At 38.1% G+C, this 23,797-nt stretch overlaps 1 protein-coding gene across 1 annotated transcript; it reads right to left on the bottom strand.

The window, feature by feature from the left end:
- On the bottom strand, window positions 1–23,401 carry KRIT1 (KRIT1 ankyrin repeat containing). Its single transcript, XM_050892068.1, has 18 exons — window positions 23,349–23,401; window positions 22,418–22,489; window positions 21,363–21,484; window positions 20,769–20,928; window positions 19,273–19,365; window positions 18,250–18,379; window positions 15,880–16,123; window positions 15,468–15,583; window positions 14,886–15,029; window positions 13,642–13,798; window positions 13,249–13,356; window positions 11,411–11,567; window positions 8,918–9,069; window positions 8,112–8,278; window positions 4,895–4,982; window positions 2,976–3,182; window positions 2,546–2,662; window positions 1–1,752 (listed from the first exon to the last, which is right to left on the bottom strand). Exons 3-18 carry the CDS (start codon window positions 21,462–21,464, stop codon window positions 1,684–1,686), a joined length of 2,211 nt encoding a protein of 736 aa, XP_050748025.1. The 5' UTR covers window positions 21,465–21,484; window positions 22,418–22,489; window positions 23,349–23,401; the 3' UTR covers window positions 1–1,683.
- Window positions 23,402–23,797: the final 396 nt, after the last annotated feature.

Raw genomic sequence — 23,797 nt, 5'->3', positions numbered from 1 at the left:
TGACTTGTTGCAAACAATTTATTAGGTAGTAATAAATAGGAATTTAGCCGAAAGAACTATACAGCAATAAGGCCTATTAATAGTATTGTTAAATATGCAACTGACACACATTTTAACATTTTTCCTCTAGTTTTATAACAAAGTGCTATGTAGAGAAGTGTATTTCTGATACCAGTGCCAAGTGATAGCAAGGATGCACTATGAAGGACCTGACTGTTGCATTATTTACCTTAAATAAAATATAACCATCCATGAAGATTTACTATTATTTATGCCACTGATGTTTACGTAGAAAAGTATAGCTTGCAAAGAAGATTACAAAATATCTCTCCTGTTCACTTTTTTTAACTGCTTACTAATTTAATTTCTTAAACTGCACTTACTAGTAGTAAGGTATGAGTAAAGTTACTATACAACAGCACAGTTCCTAACATTCATTTTAACTTTTATTTGAAAACTTAGAGGCAAGTGCTAATTTTTATTTTTTAAAAAACTTTTTTACAAAATATTGCACACTGTTTTAGCATGCAGTTTACACGGAAGAAATAGTCAAGTGCACTTAAAACCCTGAAATACAACCAGAAATTTTAAAGATTTATGTTATGGATACTATTTTAACGTACAAGCATATGTTTCAGACTGCATAGAGTCCCGCCTTACACTTGGGACCCAACTTGTTGAGACCCAATCCTGACTCTGCAAAGAGCAGGCAGAATGCTTACAAACTGTATCTGACTTTCTTGCAATATAAATCTTCATTCCTGCATCCTGCACTGCTTGTAGCCTCAAGAAACTGAAATAATCAGTAGGAAAAAGAGTTTAACAGAAATAACTTAGTACCTCCTATATGAGATTTCGTTACTGCATATGTGTTGCAATCCAGGGTAAGATCTATTAAACTTTCTGAAGTCCTCTGAGTAAGATTCACTTGTAAATCTGTATCTCCCCCTCCTCCATATACACATTTTATATTGCACAGCAAAAGTAAAAATCCATTTTTTTTAAAAAACAAGCACGCTAAACATTTAATATGGCTTCGGATTGATTTAAAGTATTTCCCTTTTGACATCCTCATGCAATATTTTAGAATAAATATGAATACAAAGTATGAGAAAGTTAAGAGTAAAAATAAAGCCAGCTATAACGTTTGTCAGAAACCAAATAAAAAACAAGAGTTTATCAAAAGTAGTTGCTCAAAGGTCTGATTGGTCTTTTAAGCATACTTATCAACAGTATCTTAAAAATAAAGTGTGTCTACAAAATACTATAGTATATATAACCTCCTTGATGTTCCACAGAATGGCATGAAAGGTAAATAGGTCAACTGAGACTTGCTTAATGGCACTGGTGGTCCCATAGTCCTCTGGGAACAAAAGCCTTACTTGATTCATGCTCGTCCAACTTGGTAAACCATTTACATTTCATTAGCTTTATCGGTTAAGCTCAAGCCCCACAATAGCTTATATATGAAACACAAAAATATTTATAAAAATAATAGGTATGTTGTATAGTTTTTTAAGAAAAATAAACCATGCAGCTTCTGTACAAAGTTAAAAAACTGTACAAATTGACTTTTCTATTGTGTAAAATTAATATACATGGAAGTCTTCTGTTATGATGAGAAATAAGTTGTTTTTTGCTTAGCCATCAGATGCGCTGTTTCATAACTATTGTTCATTTCCATCATTCATTTCTTTCACTTGGCATTAACTGGCCATTTAATTTCATCAGAAGTTTTACGACAAGACCTGCCTATATAAAGGTATACAATTAAATTCTATCACCATTTCAGAACTATGATTCAATGAAGTATACGACAAATGCAAGTAGATAAAAATAGTAAGTTAGAAGTTGCATCATTTTAGAAATAAGGAAAATAAAACCTAGATTTTTCTCAGCTATCAGAAAGTGTTTTTCAAAATATTCAATCACTTCCCCTATAACCACCTTAATATATAAGAATCAAAAGCAACTACTGTCAAAGTATGCAAGATACTCAAAGCGGTCATTTTGTCACCACGCATGTTAACATGGCATATTGCCACTGATGCAGACTACAGGTAAAACAAGGATTTTCCATCAGACATCCACAAACACTATCAAAAGGTGCTGGTAGCAATTGCAGTGAAGTTGCTTTATAACACTGCCGCCTTCACAGATCCTCAGTTTTATCCAATCTCAAACTCCGGTAGCTTTGATAGCAAAGTTACCAGCTCTAACTCTGCGATTCTCATCATATTTGGAATTATCCTTAGAGTCTGGGGGATTGGGCACATACAACAAACAGTTTCAATTAAAAAAAAAAATTTACCCTAATCATTACAGATGCATTTTATGTATTTTGAACCCTAAAGGCTTCACATGCTAGGAAAACAAGCAAACATTCCGAAATATTAAAAAGAAAGTTTTAAGATCATTTTTGTGGGGGCTTGGCTTAGGCTTCTTTTATACTGTACAAGGGTGGTCAGTCTCAAGAGAGAAGAGGCATGTATCTAGTTTAGGAAAAAATAATTGAACATAAAGGATGAAAAATGACAATGCTTACCTGTTTGGTATGCACAATAAAGCTCATTTTGTTTTCCAGACTGTGGATTTGAAAACATGTATCTCCATCTCCCAACTGCCACATAAAGCAACCATACTTTAGGCTGAGGAGTAAAGCCTACAATGAAATGTAGGAAACTGTCACTCAGAAAATATTCTCCATACGTAGAAACTGAACTTTCCTTCGTTCACTTAGACAGGATTCTGACTTAGAACAGTATGTTCCACAATCTATTTGTAGCTTATAAAGTACTAAAGTGGAAAAATACAAGGCTTTCTATTAGTAGTGCCATATAAAGATCTTAAAATCTTGGAAATCTTCACAGTCAAGTTTACCTAAACAGTCAGATGTGAAATGACTACTAGCACAAAGAATTTAAGAGAACAGAATTAAGCTTAACAGTTACCATTGGCAGTACACTTAAGCTGACCTTTGTTTCCATGTTGAGGAGGTGCAGCCCTTTTACATTTACTCCTACATACACTTTGATGACTTTATGGCTACTTGAACTTGCTTTGGTGAATATCTGTCCTGTGAAAAAAGCTGCTCCGTAAGTAGGAATTTCCCAGCAATTCTGCAGGAACATGCGCTGAAGGTGATGCATCTCTTTACTTACGCCTTCACTGGTGCTGAGATTCTAGAAATAAAGGAACAATGGCAATCAACAAGTCTTCCCAAATAGTTGTGGTTATTTGAAGAAAATCCACTATTTAGTGGAATTCCCAGTAAACTAGTATTCCCAAAGTGCTTTCCCAGCAACCGTCTTCCTACATCTAAATTAAACCCTAGAGCCACAGAAAGGCTCAAATGCCAAAAGAGAGCGAGGCAGAAAGCAGATACCTGTACGAGCCTCAGAAATCTGAACCACAGACACCTAACTTCTGCAGAGCCCCACAATTTTGCCTCTCTCAGAAGTATGTTGGACTCATCAGGGATAAGCAGCTATGCACCCATCTGACACTAAGTGCATCACAATCCTTAAAACTAAGCATTCTTCCTCCTTTAAGGGGTCCAATCCAGCGAGGCATGCTAAGATGAGCAAGTTCCTCCCCCAAAAACCCATGGATTTTTTTTTTTTCCCCTAAGCAAAATAGAGGTGCAGATTTCTTTTCTTTAGTGGAGCCTTCATTCAGAATGAGACGGGCTTCTGTTTCTTCCTCTTCAGTAAACAGTCACAACAAAGGATCGCTAGAGTGCTCCCACCTCAAAATAGACTGATGTGAAGTACCCTAACAAACAAAAAACTTGGCTGGGCCACACACAAGATGAGAAGACACAGGCACGAGAGAGAACACAAGTCTTCAACAGTTAGGGGGCCATGACTGTGCGTGTGGTGGATGGGACCAACCTCTTTGGATCCACACCCTGCATTACAGCTTATCTGAATACTACACAGCCATTTTAAAAATTTAAAATATATTAATATCTTTGGAACAAAAGATTGCAACTCCATTCCCCTTCCCCCATACCCCACACTCCAAAATAATGGCCTAAGAGCAGAAGTCAAGAAAGCTATGCTCATTCTTACATATTATCTGATACAAGAAAGAGACTACTCTGCTATGCCCTCTGCTATACCATAGTCTTAGAAAGACCACCATCATCCCCTCCTTCATCTGTATTAGAAAGAACAGGAATGATCTGCTGGTTTCTGACAAAAAAAGTGTAGGGACCAAAAGAAAGTTTACGACTGAGTAACCTCATCTCAAAAGAGGGGCAAGGCCTGAAAACATTCCCTGGGTGCCTCTGCAGTGTTTCCTGGCAGCTACCTTTAGTGATCCATGTCAGCTGGTACAGTTCTCCTCTGACACACCTCACTTTTTCCACAATTTTTTATGAAGTTCAAAAATTTAATCTTCAGGTGCCTCTGACCCCCTTTGGAATCCACAGCCCTCAGTTAGATGTCTTTTACAGAAACAGCCCAAGTCCACATTTAAAAATTTTGCCCAATTAACTGCTCTAGTCAAAGGAGTTTGTATGTGGGTGCATGTGTGCATCACCAGCACTTTCAGATCCCTAACATACAAGTTACACTGGCAAAAAGACCTTTGTGGATCTATCGCTACAAGCAGATGTGAAAATATAAGTCAGAGTAGATTTTTTTTATATGTATGCCTGAATTGGCAGTATCCCCAATGCACACTTAACACTGAAGATAAATGAACAGATGACAATTATATTTACTTCTAACAAACAGATCAACTGTAACTGTACAAGAAAAACAGCATTCCAACAACCCATCCCAAAAATTCAGAACATACACATTTCTAGCTTTATATACGCATTAACTGGCAACCAGTCAAAAAATGTTTAAGACAGGATTTTCTACTATTTGATTATTTATCTCACCTTGTATTCATGAAGTATCCTGTTTGTCCAATGAGGAGCTTTACTTTTTAGTTTAGTGATTGGTACTATAGATTTAAGATTTTCTTCACTAAGAGAAAAACAAAGCAGAAAAAAGGTTTTTCTTCACTAAACAAAGTAAGGAGAAAGAACAATGTCTGCCAGTTTGAATCTTCAAGTCACATACTGAACTAGTCAGTCAGCTCCTACTCTATCTTGCCTCATTAGGTTCGAAGCTTTCCTGAAATGTAAGCTAAGGCTTCCTAAGATACAGTGTAATTCTCAGTTAATGGAGATCCAGCTTTGTGTTATATACACTTTGTGTCACGCATCATGGACACGCGAGGGAGAGGAAATGCTAGCAGCAGAACACATGACTCTTACTTGATTACAGACCAGTTTGGTAAATTCCAGTTTGGAAGCCAAAATTATATACGAACCGCCATTTACACCAGAATATCACATACTCAGAAAAGATGACAGCTTATAGATACTCATCCCTTCACTGCTGTATTCAGCACCACCAAGGACTTGGCCCAAATAATTTCTACATTGTGTTGGGTTTGTGTGGCAGCGTTTTTGTAGTGGGGGAGCAGCTACAGGGGTGGCTCCTGTGAGAAGCTGCTAGAAGCTTCCCCGGCTCCAAGTCAGACCCGCCTCTGGCCAAGGCCGAGCCCATCAGCGACGGTGGTAGTGCCTCTGGGATAACATATTTAAGAAGGGGGAAAAGACTGCTGAAAAGCCTGCAGCAGAGAGAGGAGCCGGATGTGAGAGAAACAACCATGCAGGCACCAAGGTCAGTGAAGAAGGCGAGGGAGGAGGTGTGCCAGAGCAGAGATTCCCCTGCAGCCCGTGGTGAGACGGCAGGCTGTCCCCCTGCAGCCCATGGAGGTTAACGGTGGAGCAGAGATTCCCCTGCAGCCTGTGGAGGACCCCACGCCGGAGCAGGTGGCTGGGCCTGGAGAAGGCCGTGACTCTGTGGGAAAGCCCACGCTGGAGCAGTTTGTGGAGGACTGCAGCCTGTGGAAAGGACTCGCATTGGAGAAGCTCGTGGAGGGCTGACCCCCATGGGAGGGACCCCACGCTGGAGCAGGGGAAGAGTGTGAGGAGTCCTCCCCCTGAGGAGGAAGGAGCGGCAGAGACAACACGTGATGAACTGACTGCAACCCCCATTCCAGTCCCCCTGCGCCGCTGTGGGAGGAGGAGGTAGAGGAATCAGGAGCAAAGCTGAGCCTGGGAAGAAGGGAGGGGTGGGGGAAGGTGTGTTTTTAAGATATGGTTCTATTTCTCATCATCCTACTCTGATTTGATTGGTAACAAATTAAATTGATTTCTTTTTCCCCAAGTCGAGTCTGTTTTGCCTGTGACCATAACTGGTGAGTGATTCCTCCCTGTCCTTGTCTCGACCCACGAGCCTTTCATTATATCTTCTCCTCCCCATCCCACCGGGGGGGGGAGGAGTGAGCAAGCGGCTGCATGGTGCTTTGTTGCCGGCTGGGCCTAAATCATGACATGCATGAAAGTTATATATTACATGACATGAAAGTGAAGCTATTTATATAAAGTGCCTTTTTAAAAAAACTCAAAACACAGCAAATGAAAAACACTAAAAGGAAGCCTTTACTAGTTTGCTTTTATGCACAATTAAGATAGGTTGCATCACTAGGTTTTTGAGACTATTCAGTCATTTTTAAACTATATTTATCAGTAACTGCACATACAATCTCCCAAGCAAAAACCCTGCACAGGATAATGCATCCACATCTTTAAGGTCAAGGATACTCTCATACAAACAACAGCCTGGATATATTTTTGAAATGACCAGTCTTTTAATAAACATCTATGTCAACTAAAAAAAAAATTCAGAATATAAATCTCTTCACCTGTCTGAAGAAGAACAAGTCGGGCTATTTTCCAACATCTTCATTTGAATATGAATGGAAAGCATGCCCAAATGCCCACGAGGCTCTTTATCTGGCCCAAACTATCTTTCCAAGTAGTCCTGTCTATAGAGCCAAACACTTCCATTGAGCAGGATCAACTCAGAACCACATTGCTGATTTGCCTCAGTGTAGAAAGGAACACTGCCCTCCAGCTGCTGGGATTCAGCAGGGGTTAGTTTCGTATTAAACCCAGCTGCGTTTAACTGCACACTCCTGCAGGTGGGCGGTCCCACTTAAACCCAGTTCTCCTTATGCTCAATCTACCAACTGCGTAACTGCAGGACAAGATGGGTCAACAGCTGAACCTACTAAACAGCCCACCCAAAAGTTTTCCAGTCAGTGAGCTCATTCACCTAGCTTAACTCTGTAATGGTACAGTCTCTACACCTAACAGGAGGAAGAGAAAGGAATGAACAAGTGCAGCCAGTACAGCCAGCCCTTTCAGAGGCAGCCCACACTTACATCAGAGTAACTGTAGCAGAAAATGCACCCTGATTTACTGATGGTGGAGAATACAACCAAAAAAAAAAAATCAAGCCAAGACAGCTCAGCTGACACTGTGAATGAGAGGAGATGAGAAGTATAGTAGCATTCCAGAATAGCACAGCTGCTGTTACATGAATGAATTGAGGTGGAGATGGTAGGGGGTGGAGTGAAGGTGCACACAGTAGATAACTGGAACCCTGATGTGCTCAGATACTGCTGTAGAAATGTACGTGGGAGGAAAAAGCCATATCCCAGAACAGCTCAGCTACTGTTGTGCTGGCAAGCAGAGAGAAGGGGAGAGAAAAGCACCATCTGGCAGAGCCCTACTGGTGCTATGTTTCTGACCAATTTAGTATAGCAGTTCACATACAAATGAGAGAACAGAAATAGTATCTCTGCGTGGTCTGTCCTCTTCAAAGAGGGAGGAACAGCAATCCCAGAAGTTGGTCTAACCAGATATAGTAAGAGGTTTCTTCAGCATTGTCCAAAGTCTCACTCCTGTCAAAACCCTTCATTCACATGAATACTGTTACTCATTTTGGTATTATTGTACCTCAGTATAGACTTACAGAATACAGAACCTCCATCCTTCTGCCTGGGACTGCAATAATTAAGATTAATATATTTTTCAGACCCCATGTCCAGCTTCTATTAATGCTACGAGGGTTATGTGGTTACTCTGAACTAGAGCTCAGTGATGGAGAAAAATAATAAATCTATCATACCTAAAATTTGAGAGTTCCGTTGTACATGTGATCTAAAAATACTCAGTTTTAAACACACATACTTACTTTAGAAAGCCCTGTTTATGTTTCTTGCTTTCATAATTTCCATAGACTATTTGTAGAAGCAGACTTGCCAGTGTGATCAGCTTGGCATCAGGTGATGTATAGAAACCTTTCAGTAAATTATATCTGGCTTCATCAAAAAGGATAAGAATAGCCAATGGATCCTCAATCTGTTAAAAAGATTTAAATAATATGATTTCTTTGTAAAAGAAAATGAGGTTAGAAACTATAAATACAATTTCTCACCAAATTCAGAGACAGAAGACAAAGGTGTGATCCTGACTGAAGTGTACATTTTAGTAGTAACAGAAAAAAAGACGTATTTTCATTGACTTAATTCAAGACTTCTAACACACAAATTAAAGGTGACTAGCATACCATGCCCAATCAAAAGGTTCACAGAAATACAGACATCTGTGGTTTTTTTCTCCCATTTTGAATAATACGTTTGAATAATCCCATTGAAATCGACCAATTAAATATCTGAAAAATCACAGCACAAGGAAGAGAAAGAAAATTGGGCAGGTTGTTTTTAGCTGTATGACAGACAGATAGAGACTGAGGCACACAGACTTATGATAAACCAAACAGCTGGGAAGGTGAGAAGTATGAGAGAGGGAGAAGAGAGAGAGGGCGGGAGGCGGGAGGCAGGGAAGAACCTGAAGACTCAAACTATTACAGAAAAGGAGAGGTGAGGTCCAGTTTAAGTAAGTTAGGAAATTACTACAGACATTAAACACACTGAGTGTTAATGGTCAAAGTGTTCTGACTCTGACCATGATTTCATTCTATCACTTCCAAGTGCAGACCTTTTTTTCTATTTCCAATGGAAGTCTCACATCTCTTCTCAGGAAAAGCTGTGAAGTTTCCCTTTGAGGATCCAAGTTTGTCAGTTCAGTGAATATTTCAGGCCAATCTCTAATATGCTGCAAAGGCTTGTGGTATGGCTTCAGCTGGAGGCCTGAAAAATAAAAGGTTTTGTTTATAAATAAACGAAGAGAATAACCCAGCACACACACACACATATAGATATATGATTAAATGCTGCACCAAAACCAGAGTATCTGAAACTAAGGACTCCTTAACAAACATTTTTCCCTATGTTTTCTAAACTGCTATATAGAAAAGGTTTTGAAAATACGGATTTATTGACAAAACTCTCAGCATCAATTCACTAAATGCACTAGTGATGAACCTTCGTTATTTTAAGCATCTCAAGAGTGAAGTGGTATTTAAAAATTGAATGGAATACCAAGACAGACCTTAAAAACACAATAATAAAACATTAAAGACTATTTTCTCAATTATTATGGGAAGAATACAAAGTCCAGTAATCTTATTTCTGACAGAAAAATACAGATATAGCTTATCCTATAAATGTATTTGCCATTTTTGGATATATATAAACCATAAACTTTTCAGAACAGACATTTTTTTTTTAATCCGTAAAACGTCTTGATTCTTAACAGGCTACAGTCATTTAATGTTTCATGTTCTCCTGTGCATATGACAGCTGAGAAATCAATACAGAGCTTCCAACTACAGTCCTACTATGTACCAGAGTCCATACCTTCAGTTACGCTCATTCACTTACCCTGCCTGTCCTTGTGATTACTACTGCTTGGCTGTTTTCTAGTAGTGAGGAACTAGAAGGCTGTATCTGCCTCATCCTCACTGCTCTGGCTTTTACATTGCAACATTTCACATTATATGTAAAACTTCAAAGGACATGTTATAGTGCAACATCTTTTCACTGAGAATAATCTGTTAACTTACCTACCTTACATTCAAACACAGAAAAATATTATCCATCCTACAAACAAGAAAACTACAGTCTTTACAGTTGTACACAAACTGCAAGAAATATATTTTATAATGAACTTGTCCATTAGTTGTTTGAAGCCATAAATCAGAAGCTGACACATTTTCAAACTTAGGCTAAATATCTAGAGAATTACTTGTTTTTAAACAATGTATCAGTGAGCTCTTCCCCTCAAATGCAAAAGCAATACTTCAATGATTTGAGTAAAACATGACATACATATTTAAAAAAGGCACAAGCAGCAAGACTTCAACACTCAACCACTTCTTTCTCCTCCAGACATTAACATCTATGTTTGACTGAGGGTTACAGTAGTCATGTGGCATACAGCAAAGTAGAAAGTCAAATGGCATGACACTGGGAGAAAAAGATTAAAAAAGAATGAAGAAACTATTTCCTGCAATATTTATAGATTAAAAAAAAAAAGTAACAATGCCACTGTAGTGGAAGATTGACATCAGTAAATAAAATTTTAAATGCAAGGCTTCTGTGTTAATGGTACTGTCAACACAGTACCCTACCAGACCTGAATTGTGCTTTGTAAATCTATTATAATGTGTCCCATAGCTATCTTGTTGCAGCAGTACCGTTGACCACGTTTTCTAACAAAACACAATCACAATCATTGACTCTTTTGCGGTTCTATTTACATTTTGCTAGATATCTCAGACTACAACTATAATATACTTTTTATTCAGACCAGAAATACCAAAAAATACAGCAAATGTAATAATGACGTTTCGCATCAGAACTACCTCCCACCAAATACATCTGAAAACTTTTTTAATCAAAAATCATTTTAGTGCAAAATGCATGAAAATTCATATGATTAAAGGATCTAATGAAAAACCATTGATCAGCTTTAATTACTAGTTTTAAATAGATTAAACATTGGTAAAAAGAACTACATGCATCCAATTTCAGATACTCTGGGAAGAAAAATACCACTAAAATCAGGGTAAGTTAGCAGTAAGGACTATGACAGCAAAGATGCCCTATAACAGAAAAGCAATCTGGACTAGCCTCATCTTCCTAGATGAAATACATTCTAGATGCCACAGTGATACAGAGTCAGACCTACTGGGGATACCCAAAACGATGGCTAAAATGGAGAAGCTCTCTATAGCTCTGAAAGCACGGTTTGGAGACATCAGGCTGTAAAGGCTGGGAGTTGATCTACTGGAGGAAAGCTTAAGCAGAGGAAATAGAAAATTTGGTTTCATTCCCCACGCAAAAGATATAAAGAATGAGACCTACAGGGACTACAGAGTCTCTGGCAGGGGCAAAGTTTATTAACAGTCTAGATACAAATTAACTCCTACAAGATGGCTTTTAAAAGCTCATAGAAAGAGGGTAATACAGAACTGTCAGAGAGCATGTTTCCTATTTTCCTAAGGAACTATCATTTTTTTCTAAAAGCAAGCAGAAAAAAAAAACCTATGGTAACCTCTCAAGTATAACGATTTTCCTTGTTACTTACTGAGGTTCTCAGAACAGATCCAGATAGTGAAGTACTGCTGAGTTTCTTGAGACAAACGCATTCCCTCCATTATCTGCTGTACAGTAGTATTGTTTCCATGTTTCAACTCAACAGAGCGATATGACCCATCCATACGATAAATTCGTGCCTTTTCATACTACATAAAAATTTAAACATATTAAACAAAGAACTTGTTAAAATCCTTTCTGTTGGTGCTTCTGAAGAGGAAAGCAATTTTACCATAATTCAGCAACGTCTATACTGTTGAGAAAAAGAACATTGTACAAGTCCTGCATATTTACTGTTTATCAAAACTGCTTGTTTCATGTCCTATGCAAGTTCTTATACTGTGCTTTTTACCACAATAACTACAAGAAAGATCTTACTGATATTTTGAGGACTTCACTTTTGTTGAACTCAAAGGCAAGCAGGCATTTAGAAGTTCCCTGAGGGATTTGGGCTCAACTGTCTGTGCATATCCCGAACTGTCCACCTCTCTATTACTGGCAGCTTATGAATTATTCCCCTCATTAGACTATACTAAAGAGACTGATTTTTCGAAGGGAAGCACCACCCTTTACACAGATCCCAGTACAATAAGAATACAATCTCACTAAGATCTTTTAGCACTTCTAAAATATTACTAATAATACATCATTTTCCTCTTCAGAACTCCCATAGCTTTCACTGAATTGCATGTGGGCTCAGAGTATGCCTCCTGAAAGACATACTTAAACATAAACTGGGTGCTTAAAGCATATATATACATACAAGTCATAAATCAATGAAACCTCTTGTTTTCATCTCTCTAACAGGTTAAATGTTTCAGCTGCTTGAATAAAAAAGTTGCAGGAACTTGTTATTTCCCGTCTTCAAACCTACTTAGTCGTCAAGAACTGAGTTCCTAAAAACTTCTGGAAAAAAAGATGAATGCCTTGGAAAATGACAACTGACTGAAAATGAGGCTGGAATGGAAAACATCAGTCTATTTTTGCTATAGTAGTCACTGTGACTCCTATTGCAGTAATTTCTATTTTGTATTTTTATTTTAATGTATTAATTCAATAGTAATAAGTGACAACATTATATCACCTATTACGCTGTGAAATCTACTTATAATGTGTGCATTAGTCTTTTAGAGTCATTAGACACACATCTGCCATTTGATCAACTGCGTAATAAGATCCTTAAAATACAGGAGGCCAATTCCTTCATTAATTATTTTGGAAGATTCATTCATATAGAGTGAAATGAAGATAATTTAAAACATCTTGAAAAATTGACAGGTTTACTGCCACCTACCTACAGAGATACATGTTGCATCTGAAGTCAAAGAAAAGAAACAAGTGGTTTTATATCATTTGGCTAATTTTAAATCTACTTCAGGATGAGAGGAATTGCATCGTACTTTTTTTTAATATCCTGGCTAGATCTCCACTGACTGCCAAGGAAGCCTACACTGACTAACTGATGTAAAGCCTATTTTGCAGAAGCCTCCATTTAGCCAGCTGAATGCTCCTGTTTATCAACATATAAGATGACAATGCATAAAGCAAGCTAATGGTTGTATGATCAAAAGTAGACATAAAATCGGTAGCTGTTGTGATGCTCCTCCAAATAAATCAAAACATCACGTTTAAAGTCTTACATGTATTTCTTGAGCAATAAATATAGACAGAAACATTTAAAGTGACAAAATGTCAGCTTGTCAATATTTACGCTAACAATTTCAGTATACCACACATTTCCAATAACAGCTACAAATGAGCTTAGCTCTTCTACAAGTTTATGTGTAAATTAAATATAAATTTTAAACTATTTAGAAAATAAACTCATACAGGTTTATTTATGGCTTCTTTCAGCAGTTTTGCAGTTTCTTCCCATTCATTTTGTTTGTTCTCTTCACAGACATTCAGTGGTGATCTTCCTTGTTGATCAGTAATGTGCTACAAACATAAACAGAAACACTGATAATAACACTGTTTTCACTGGAGGTAGGTAAACATTTACACATTTTTTGAGACAATTAAAATCCTTGATTCTAGGGTTCAAACATTTAATTGATATACAATTGGAAAAGTAGAGGTAATGAAAAACATTTAACCATTTTTTGGTAATCTCTCAACAGGATCACTGTGTTTACACATTGTGATCTGGACACAAAATATTTCACATACACAAGCTAGAAACTGTTGCTAAAACTGCTATTTCTATACACAAACAGAACTTACTCTGTCAATTTCTGGATGATTTAGTAGAATTTGTACTATTTCAGCATGTCCACCTCCAGCAGCAAAATGAAGAGGAGAGCTAAGTTGGCCATTCAAAAGATTTGGATTGCATTTCCCTTTCTCCAACAGCATTCGAGTGGCTTCAACTTTTCCATACCTGCAGACAGGTTTAAAGCAGAACAGACACAGCAAATGTAAAATAAAATCTTTTTTCAGATAGTCCTAAATATGGAAAAGTGTCTTTCCATGCTCAAGAGTTTTTAGCTTTGAAATGACATGAAAGACAGTGGAATGTTAATAAGTTTGTAGAAATTAGTATCAGTTCTGCACGTCTTTGGTAACCATTGGCCTAGTAACCATTTATTGGATTCATTACAGATACACCAAACCTTGCTTCAAACTAACTAAGTTTGGGTAGTTGTAGCAATTCAGTCGTGGCAAAACAGAGCTCAGCCTTGCCTGAAAAAAATTAAAACAATCTGTGTGAGAATCGGTGTAAAGCTTCTGATTGTCATGCAGATGGATCCTGAGGACTCTTAAGCCTCACGCTGATAACTGGTAAATCTTGTGTATACTGTTTACGCAAACTTTCTGAGAAACACTAAAAATCAAGCAATTTTTTTTTTTTTTAATAACTAAGTTTGATTTTCATGTTATTCATATCATCAGACACTACTATAAATACAGAAGACTAACTTGCATAAAGACAAAACAAAAGCATTTTTGCAACTGAGGAAAGCTCTCAAGCACTAACAGATTAAATCATCACAGAATTAGTCAGACAAGTTGACCTCTGTAGATCACCTGGTCCAGCTTTCTACTCAAAGCTTGACCATCACCAACATGTGCTCAGCTCAGCTATTGCTGTGCTGTAAAACCGCTCACAGCCTTTAACGAACAAAGACTGTAGAAGTTACCACACTAAACTAGACCCAGTGTCTCCAACAGGAATTAAAACAGATGCTTCAGGACAGATATAAGAGGCAATAGGTAAGTGTTTGATGGTATCATCTCCACATCTGGTCTCTGACACCATTCAGATTGATATTATCTCAAAACCTGAAGCAATCTTTCTCTTCAGAAGGCTAACACTAACATATATTAGAGTCAAAGTGTAAAAAGTCTAGAGTTTTTTTGATTTCTTATTTTTGAGTCTGTATGATAAATTACATAAATGATTAGCGCTAAAGAATCATGATATCAAAAATGCATTTCATTGGCAAAACTATATTAATTTGACTCACCAGCATGCATAATGGATAGGTGCCCAGTGGTCACTATCTAACTGATTAACAGAAAACTTTTTATCCAGAAGGTGGCTTAGTAAATCGGAGTCGCCTTCGCAAGCACTTCGGTGAAGAGGGAAATCATCTACCCACTGGTGTTCCCTATGAATTAAAAGGGGAAACAGGAAGAAAACACAGTTCAGAAATATTTCAATAGTTGAGAACATGGACTTTTTTTAAATTACTAACTTAGCACCAACTGTAGATCTACATGAAGAATAAAAATGAAGCTGCTCATGCAGCTAAAATGTGTCATCATTCAGACAACTAGTATTTTAGTCATGCAGTAGTCAAGCCACAGCTGTATTCACTATGCTAAGAAATGCTTCCCTAATGCTTATAATTTAAACCTTTCTTGATCTGTCCTTTAATTGTTGTGTTTCAGTACTTAGAGACTTCAAATAGAATTTTTTAAAATATGTATTTATTCAGTAAAGCCCTAAAGTAATAGGAATCTCATTCTGACCAAGTCTACCAAGTACTGCTGTAATATAACAAAACAGAATTATCCATTAATGAAAAAGGAATGTAACATAATACTTGTCCTCTGTGACACTGCTCATGCTACGTTGCCACTTTTCTCTTTTAGGAATCTGAATCTTTGAATAGTCTGGGGCTCCAAGGCCAAAGTATGGATTTATTACCACTTTGTCAACCTGTGAAGACAGAAATTAAACACAACTGAAAAAATATCTTACTGAGATTTGGCTAAACAATCCCCCATCCAGGCCGGGTATTCTCTTGAAACCAAAGTTACGATAGTAACATTTTATAATTAAAGACAATGATGTTCAAATGTGAGGATTTGAAAAACCATTTAGCAGTAAGTGTGCAATAAAGAAATCCAATTAAATTAAACATAAAGCACACACTCATATCAAATAAATGAATGAATTGTAAAATGAAAATGTATGTATGTTTCACAAATAAAAAATGAAAATATAGTTCTTACCCTATTGGTATACTGAAGGTCAGATCCAAACAAAGGATTATAGATACACATATCTGCTTTCTCCAATGCCAGCATTTTACTCTTTATTTCCAGGGCAGTATAACCCATGTGTAACGAGCTCTCTGTTTGACCAGGTTCTATAGCATAGGCAGGGTTTATTACATTTGTTTTAATTCTCTCAAGAGGAGATGGTCTGAATAAAGCTGGGATGGAGTGAGACTGGGTGTGCCGTTCATCCAACCACCTGCAGGAGAGATTGGGCAAGTAATTCATTTTCAGGTACAAAAGGACTATTTTAGTCATGCCTGTCCATTATTTTGTTTGATTAAGGGTTGCATGTATGATAATCACACATTTTAATTTAAAAAAATATTAATTATAATGTGCACAGCCAATTTTATAGCACTAAATTCTTTCCCAAACATGAAATTTTTTAACCAAATATAGTTAAGCAAATGTATTTGCTCAGACACATTTCCTGTGGATGCAAACTCTCAAAGAAAAGGAAATTATAAGCTAAGGTAAGAGTAACGTTGGTTATAGCCAAAACACTTAACCACACCAACATGTCACCAATTCGTTTACTTTCAGTTTATCAGTATTATTACTCTGAACATACAAATTTTGAAACTTAAAGCAGTTTGTTTAAGGGTGAGTTGAAGTTTCGGTATCTGTGCCAACTTAAGCCTTCTAACTCATGAGTTTCACTAGGGAGAGGTGGGAAAAGGCAAAAAATCAGAAGGTCCTTTAATAGTTTCCAAACTGCCAAGTCTCCTTCACGTAGGCTACCACTTGTCTTTTCATAAAGCTGTGCTGAAGGTTACTCTCTTCTAAGTGCACTCCTGCTGACAGTATAGAAGGGCTTTAGAGCCCTCTTAGTCTGAGCTAGATGGGAAAGTCAGCACTGTACACCTGCTGCATTTTTTCCTGCCACATATGCAACGTAACACAGGGCTCAAGATTTTTGGATAAACATATTTAGCAATATAATTGCTAAATTATTTTACTGTTATGTTGAATGGCGCACATTTTAACTAAGGGTCTAAAGCTAGGTTTGTATTTAAGGTTTCTGCACATACTTTCTCACAAGCTTGAGATAAACATGTATTTAGCTGGAATACTATAAATTCCGTTTAGTGATTTAGCCTGGAAATACAGAACAAAGACAAGTACATGCTTTGGAAAGACAGAACCACTGATAGACTGCTTGGATCTTGTCTGTCCCAGAATCATGTGTGAGGATGGCAGAACATAGCCTGCAGTTCAATGCAAATGCTTAGGCCTGGATTTTTAAGTCCCAGATCCAAGCTATCATGTTCTGCAAAAGTCCTGTTCTCTTCACTTACTTATAGTCCTGCTCGGAAGGAGGACTGTAAAATTGTGATCATCGTACTATGAACACCCTCTTGCCTCTCTGAGGTATTTTCAGGCAATTTCTCTAAACAGTTGGCAGATAAAGTAGCTATGGTAGTTTGAACCTTTGAAAAGTGGTGTTTCAGATAATGTACATAAAGAATAATCAATATAAACTATTTTTTACTATACTTCCAAGGTTTCTCTCACAACTGTAAGGCTGCTAAAACATCCTAAGCAGAGGTTAGAGTCTGAAGGCACTCATTAAGTAGCAAATAAATATTACATCTGGCACTATGGTATACATGGAAATACTATGACTCTACTAATAAACTGTAAAAACACTACACACGGAACCTTTTTAGGTAATAGCCTGTAACTTACAGTTTTTCATGTTAGCCAAGAGTTTCACCTAACTTTATTAATGCAAGTAAGTTCATACATAAGTAGGTCTGGTATTTCTTTGTTAAGGGTACATAAAAAAGACCAAAAAACTGCTCACGTATTCAATTTTCAAACTACTATAAATCTGGCTAAACAACTAATCACCTTTCTGAAAGTTAATTCCCTACTGCAAATAAATTCATATGGCTGGGGAATATGCACTCCCTTTGTAAATGGGGAGTTAATTTAAATGCAAATCATAATGGTATACAATTAACAGGATATTTTTACTACGCTCTGGCAAATACTCTTACAGATGGCAATTATGTCACTTATAGAAGATTAATCATTAGTATTTTATATGATTTTATAAAATCTTCACTGTGAGCAAGAACTTCCAAAAAGCCACTCGATTTACGTAACCACACCATTCTTCAGTTTGCAAAAGATTTTTTAAAAGATTTAGAAATATGTTGTTGAGGTTTCAGTTCCTGATAAACATGAAGAAAATAACATGATACCACAATGATATCCTTCTTAATCACAAGAATGCTATAAAAACTATGTGCTACATCCACAAATTTTCTTGTTTAACTTCCATTTTAAAGTATTTTTACTGATGGCATTTCTTACTTATCCAAGGCAATTAACATTCTTGCAGTAAGTGTAGCAAAATGGGTGCTGGATTCACTGCAGACCCTCATGATGTCTTGTAAACAGTAGAACACAGGGCATCCAGGACTGTATGCATATTTTGTATTATCTAAAAAGAAAACATACTCTGAAGACACATTGATAAGAATCTTATTTTCCTTTCTGCATCTTCTGTAGTTACACATTCCCAACTAATTGAGAGCATAATCTAACTTTAGACTAGAGTAACTGATTTTTTTCCAAATGCTAATTGATAGAAATTACATACAATCCTTACGTAACAACTCAACAGGGTAGCCTTAAAAACCTTAGTGTTCAGTTACTATTCCATCAGGGTGATCAGCTTCATCTGAGGAATTAATATTAAATGTATACTGTTGCCAGAAAAAAAGGAATAGGACTCAGGACTAGAAGATGTATTAATTGCTATTGGTAACTCCACAATGGTTTTTATTTGATAGTTTTTATCCTTAAGGCCTATCAGAAAGGCAAATGAAGGAGTTTCTGCAAAAGCACACAGACATTTACTTCAGGCTTTTTTTAAAAATACTTTCCTGACAAGCAATTTATTTTGTCTTCTAAAGACTTTATTCACCATTCCTTATTCAAACAAAACCGTTTACAGACTTCAATAAGCATTCTTCTCTGAGTAAACAACACTGAACTGAATAGGATGTCTTATTTACAATGGCATTCAGTGAATTCTATACAAGTTAATGCATATGTTTTGAAATATAATCAAGTGAATAAATACAGCCTAAAACAGAAGTGTGCTATTGTTACAAAAACAAAGGCAATACGTTAAAACCAAGGGTTTTTTCCTTAATTTTAAGCAACTTTTTCAAGTTTTAAAGTATTCAGAGAGAGGTTTCCACCTGAATGTAACTTTTAATGTTTAAATACAGAAAAAGCCACATAGCATATTCATAAAAATTCTTATTAAACCCTCAACTGAACTTCTGCTAAAATGGGTGCAACTTCAGAAATTGTGCTCAATGTTACCTTTCACAACAGTTGGAACAACGTAAAGTGATGCCTCCTGGCCTGCCTTCTCACCATCAAGAGGAAACTTCTTCATTAACACTACGCGCTTTCCTAGCACAGTATTAAAAAAACCCAAAATAATTAATTAACCAACAAAACAAAACAAACAATCTAGTTGGCTATCTGAAAGCTTACCAGACTCAATCTTCCTGATTTCTAGGAAGAAAAAATTATGATTACTATGAGCTATAATCTAAAGCACGCTAAGAAAATCTAAATACATATGAAAAAATAAAGAACATAAATATGTATATACCCATTAACATGAACAATGACGTGACTGTACCCCTTTTTTCATAGCAACTTTTCTACACCCCTGATTTTTCATAGCATTCACCCCCTAAACCACCTATCTTTAAGTTAAACAAGATTCTTTTTGAAATGGGAAAGCACAGCTGCATGCTATATTCCATGTTAGGGTGAATGCTTTATTCATGTAGCGGTAGGACAGTATTTTCCATGTTATCCTTGCTTCCACCCTTACAGAATTTAGCATTTTGTTTGCTTTTCTGACCTCAGCTGCATATTTTAGCAGTGGCCACACTAAGCTGTGCATATTAATGCTTGGGCCCTCTGTCTGAGTCAATTTAAAACTCTCTAAACTGTGTAAGAAACACAGTTTTTGTTTTTACTAGGCATTCCTCAATGTGTATTAATGCTATTATGTTATTTCATGTTTGCTTTTCAACTAGCTTTATTAAGTCCATCCAACTCCAGTTATTGCCACCCGCAACATTTTACTATGCAACTAGCTATTCCTTTTCTAAATTGTAAGCACTGCATTGTCTTGTCCTGACGCCTTGCACTGACAACCTTCCCAGTATAACCTTACTTACAAAGCAGAGATGAGGTACGCAGCAAAAAAAGTGCTTTAGTCAGTATAGTTTATACCAATCTGGAAATGAAATATGCTGGCTAAAACAATTTTTGTCAGCACAAGTGTGGGGTGGTTTGCTAGATCAGCTATGCAACAACAATGAAAAAGAAAATGTACTAATCAAAGTATATCTGTGATACAGTTATGTGAGAAATATTTTCAGGTAGATACTGTCTACTGAACAATGCTGGCTTTAGAGCAGACTTTAGAAGCGATCAATTCACTAGTTCAAGTCAAGTTTTAGCTGAAATTAAGGATAAAAAAGCCACTTCAATCTGGTTTACCAGAAGTTTAGCTATAAGTCTCAATTTGAGGTGAAGAAGTAGTACAGACAGACAAAGTTTCACTTAATGAACGTCTTTTAGTAAGCATTTTATAGAGTTGGAAGGTAAAGGGAAACAAAAGTAAATTAAAGGTTTTACCTGTACAGTTGGCTTGGGTTTTTTTGATGAACCTCAAAACATACCTTCTTTTTTTAAACTAATTTCATGCTTTTGCACAACCTTTCCATGCCCATTTAATTTTAAAAATATTTTTATAGAGCTATCAACAATAAATCAGATTAAAATGTTTTTACCTTTAATACCCTGATTGGCTGGTGAAATTGGTTTGGTGGCTTCTAACACATAATCCAAGATGCTCTGGCTTATCTCAGTGCCTCCCTGCAGTTTAGTTTCCAACAAAACTTTCTTTCTTTTTTTCTTTTGGCCTTCAATGGGAACTTCAAGCAACAAAATCTTTCAAACAATAATGAAACCAACGGAGTTTAAGCATAACTGAAACAAGTACAGAACACTTTTTTTTTTTTAATTGTACCATTGTAAAAGCAGTAACAAAATTCAGGAAGTATTGAACGTGGAGGAGCTGGATGGCCAAGTCGGAATAACCCCCATAACAGTAAAGTTAAAGAGAATAAGACAAGGCTGCACCCTTGTACTGAGCAGCCCACAGGGCAAAAGGCCCTGAAATGACATGAAACACACAGATATTACAAAACCGTGAAGTGTGCAAATACCGTGAGGATGGGGCAATGCATAGTAGATATATGACACACATAGACATTATTTAAGCAGTTATTGTCATATTTTCTCTTCTGCTATATTATTATATATTTACTATAACTTATTGTTTTTAAAAATTTTAATAAATAAAAAATTTTAAATAGTTTTACTTCATAGGATTTAGCTCGATATTCCCGAGAATTCAGGCTAGCAGTATTTTTTGGACGAATCACAGCAACATATGCATCTCCAATGTTTTCTGGGTTTCCCATCTCTCCTTCTTATGTTATCACTGGAAACAATGAATAAACAGGAAGTAAAGGTTCAGTTGAAAAAAAGAAAAAAAAATCCAACAGCACGCTAAACTTCAGGATGCAGTGATTATATCCACTGATTCTTTGCGTTACTCATTTATTGCTCTTTAGCTGGAGAAATACCAATGGCTGATATAATTCTGCTTCCTTTTCTTGAAAGGGGAAGATCCTACATCACATAGATTTAATACAAATAATCTTGTTCTCTAACCCACTTTTTAAATAAAAACAACATATACTTTTTTCCACTTTGTAACTATCTTCCCCATTTTGCAAGCCAGGCAAAAGGCCAAAGAATTTTAGGACTCCGAAAAACATATGAAATTGAAAAAGAAAACCTTTCTAAAGTGACAAGCACCGTAATTTATAAAATGGGCTATGACAAAGTACTGCATTTCTATGAGTTCCACAGGGATTTCAAGAAAATACCTGATTTTCCTCCCCCTCCAGGAAGTAGAACACAGTCTTGCCTACAGCCCAAGTAACATAGCTGATAAAAAAAAGCTATAATATGGATTCATTTACTTAGTTAAACTAACTTCAGTGGGGCTGCAAACTGGTGCACAATTCATTCAAACACAGAGCTTCTGAAAGGAATACGTCTTCAGTTTTTGCAAAAAGTTGATAGACTTAAGATAAAACTTTGCTTACCCTTCTGTTTAACCCAAAGTGACAATTCCTATAATCACAAAATTTTATGAAAATGATAGGGAAAATCTCCTAAGGCTAAATCACTTCACATATCAGATTTGAGAAAGAACGTCATGTCTGGCCATTAGCACCTTCCAGCTGATCATTTTCTTCATCTGCAAATGAACCCCCTTTCATTCCATATCATCAGTAAGCACCTGCTTTTTACAGATTAATCCCTCCACAAAGATTTTTAACATTACTGTTTCTAGCTTCTTCACCTGTTTTAGGAGAAACAGAGGTCTTCAGATTCCCATGCCCTTAGTCCAGTATTTTTGCTGGGATCAAACTACCTGAAAACATATTAAAAAAACCCCAACATAAATAACAGCATGCACATTTTCACCTTCAGTTAAGATAAATACATTAGTTAGATGATTTAATGGTAGTACTTGGACAGTAACAGCCGAATAGAAACATCTATTGATTTGCATTACAGTAGCATCTAGAAACATTAAATAAGCAAGGGGCTGACTTGTGAGAGCTCATACTTTGGGATATTAAGAGTTTTTAAAGGAACAAGAAACAACCATCCCTTATGGGCAGCTGGAAAAGGCATGCTCCCTGGTTTTCCTTACATGTACCAGGATATACTGGGTTTGGGTCACAGGCTTGTGTGGAGGGAACCTGCACTGGCAGGGCTGGGCCACCTGGGTGGCAGGTGATGGTCAGGTGAATAAACAGTGGGTGAACTCCCTCTACCAGTGCTCTGCACTAAATCCAGAGTGGGGTGAGGATGTCTGGGAAACAAGACGGCCCCGAGACCTGCGATATGACTCCAGAAAACAAAAACAGAGGATGAAGAAGGGTGGGGCTGTGAGGATGTGACAGTAACGACGACGAGTTTCAGAAGGCACCACCAGTGAACTGATCCTGACCAAATCCAGGTGCCAACAACGCGTCCCCGTCCCAACGGATGCAGGTTCTAGACAACGCGCCTCAGCCGGGCTTCTCCCTGCACCGCCCGACGGCACCCTCGGCAGCCCGGGGCCGCCCTCCTCCCCCTCAGCCCGGGACCTGCCGGGACGAGGCAGAGGGCGGCTCCCGCCGCCCCGCGGGGACACACGGCCACACCACGCCCGTGACGGAGGCCGCCCCGCCGAGCGCAGGCCGGCGGCGGCGGCCTCGGCCTCCCCCACAGCGCTGCCTCACCTCGGCACAGCGAGACCGCCCCTACAGAGGGAGCCGGCCGCCGACAGAGGAGCACGGCGGGCCGGAAGCGGCCCCGCGCCGCCGCTACCTCCCGCTCCAGCGGCAGCCACCCCGTCGCTCCGCGCCTCACGGCCGGGAAACGCCCCCCGAACTTTCCCGGTCGCGCCCAGGAGCCGGCCGGGCACCGGGCCCCCGGAGGGGTGCTCACGCCGCGGCCCCGCGGAGCGGGAACGGCTCGCACGTCCTCGGGACCGCCCTACCGAGGTGAGGGGCAGCGCCCCGGCCCCCCTCGCTCCTTCCCTTGCCTTCCTCGGTGGTGCCGGCCGTCGCCTCCCCCGCCGCATCCTCTCGCCGCGCACGGAGCCCAGGCCCCGCGCCCGAGACGCGTCCTGCTCCGCCCCGTCCCCGCCCCGCTCCCTCCCCCGGCTCGGCGGATCCGCTTCCCGTCG

Source organism: Gymnogyps californianus, chromosome 2 (genome assembly GCF_018139145.2).
Source record: "Gymnogyps californianus isolate 813 chromosome 2, ASM1813914v2, whole genome shotgun sequence".
In the NCBI taxonomy this organism is placed as follows: Eukaryota; Metazoa; Chordata; class Aves; order Accipitriformes; family Cathartidae; genus Gymnogyps; species Gymnogyps californianus.
The sequence above is the reverse complement of the archived record's forward strand: the minus strand, read 5'-3'. Positions and strand labels throughout refer to the sequence as shown.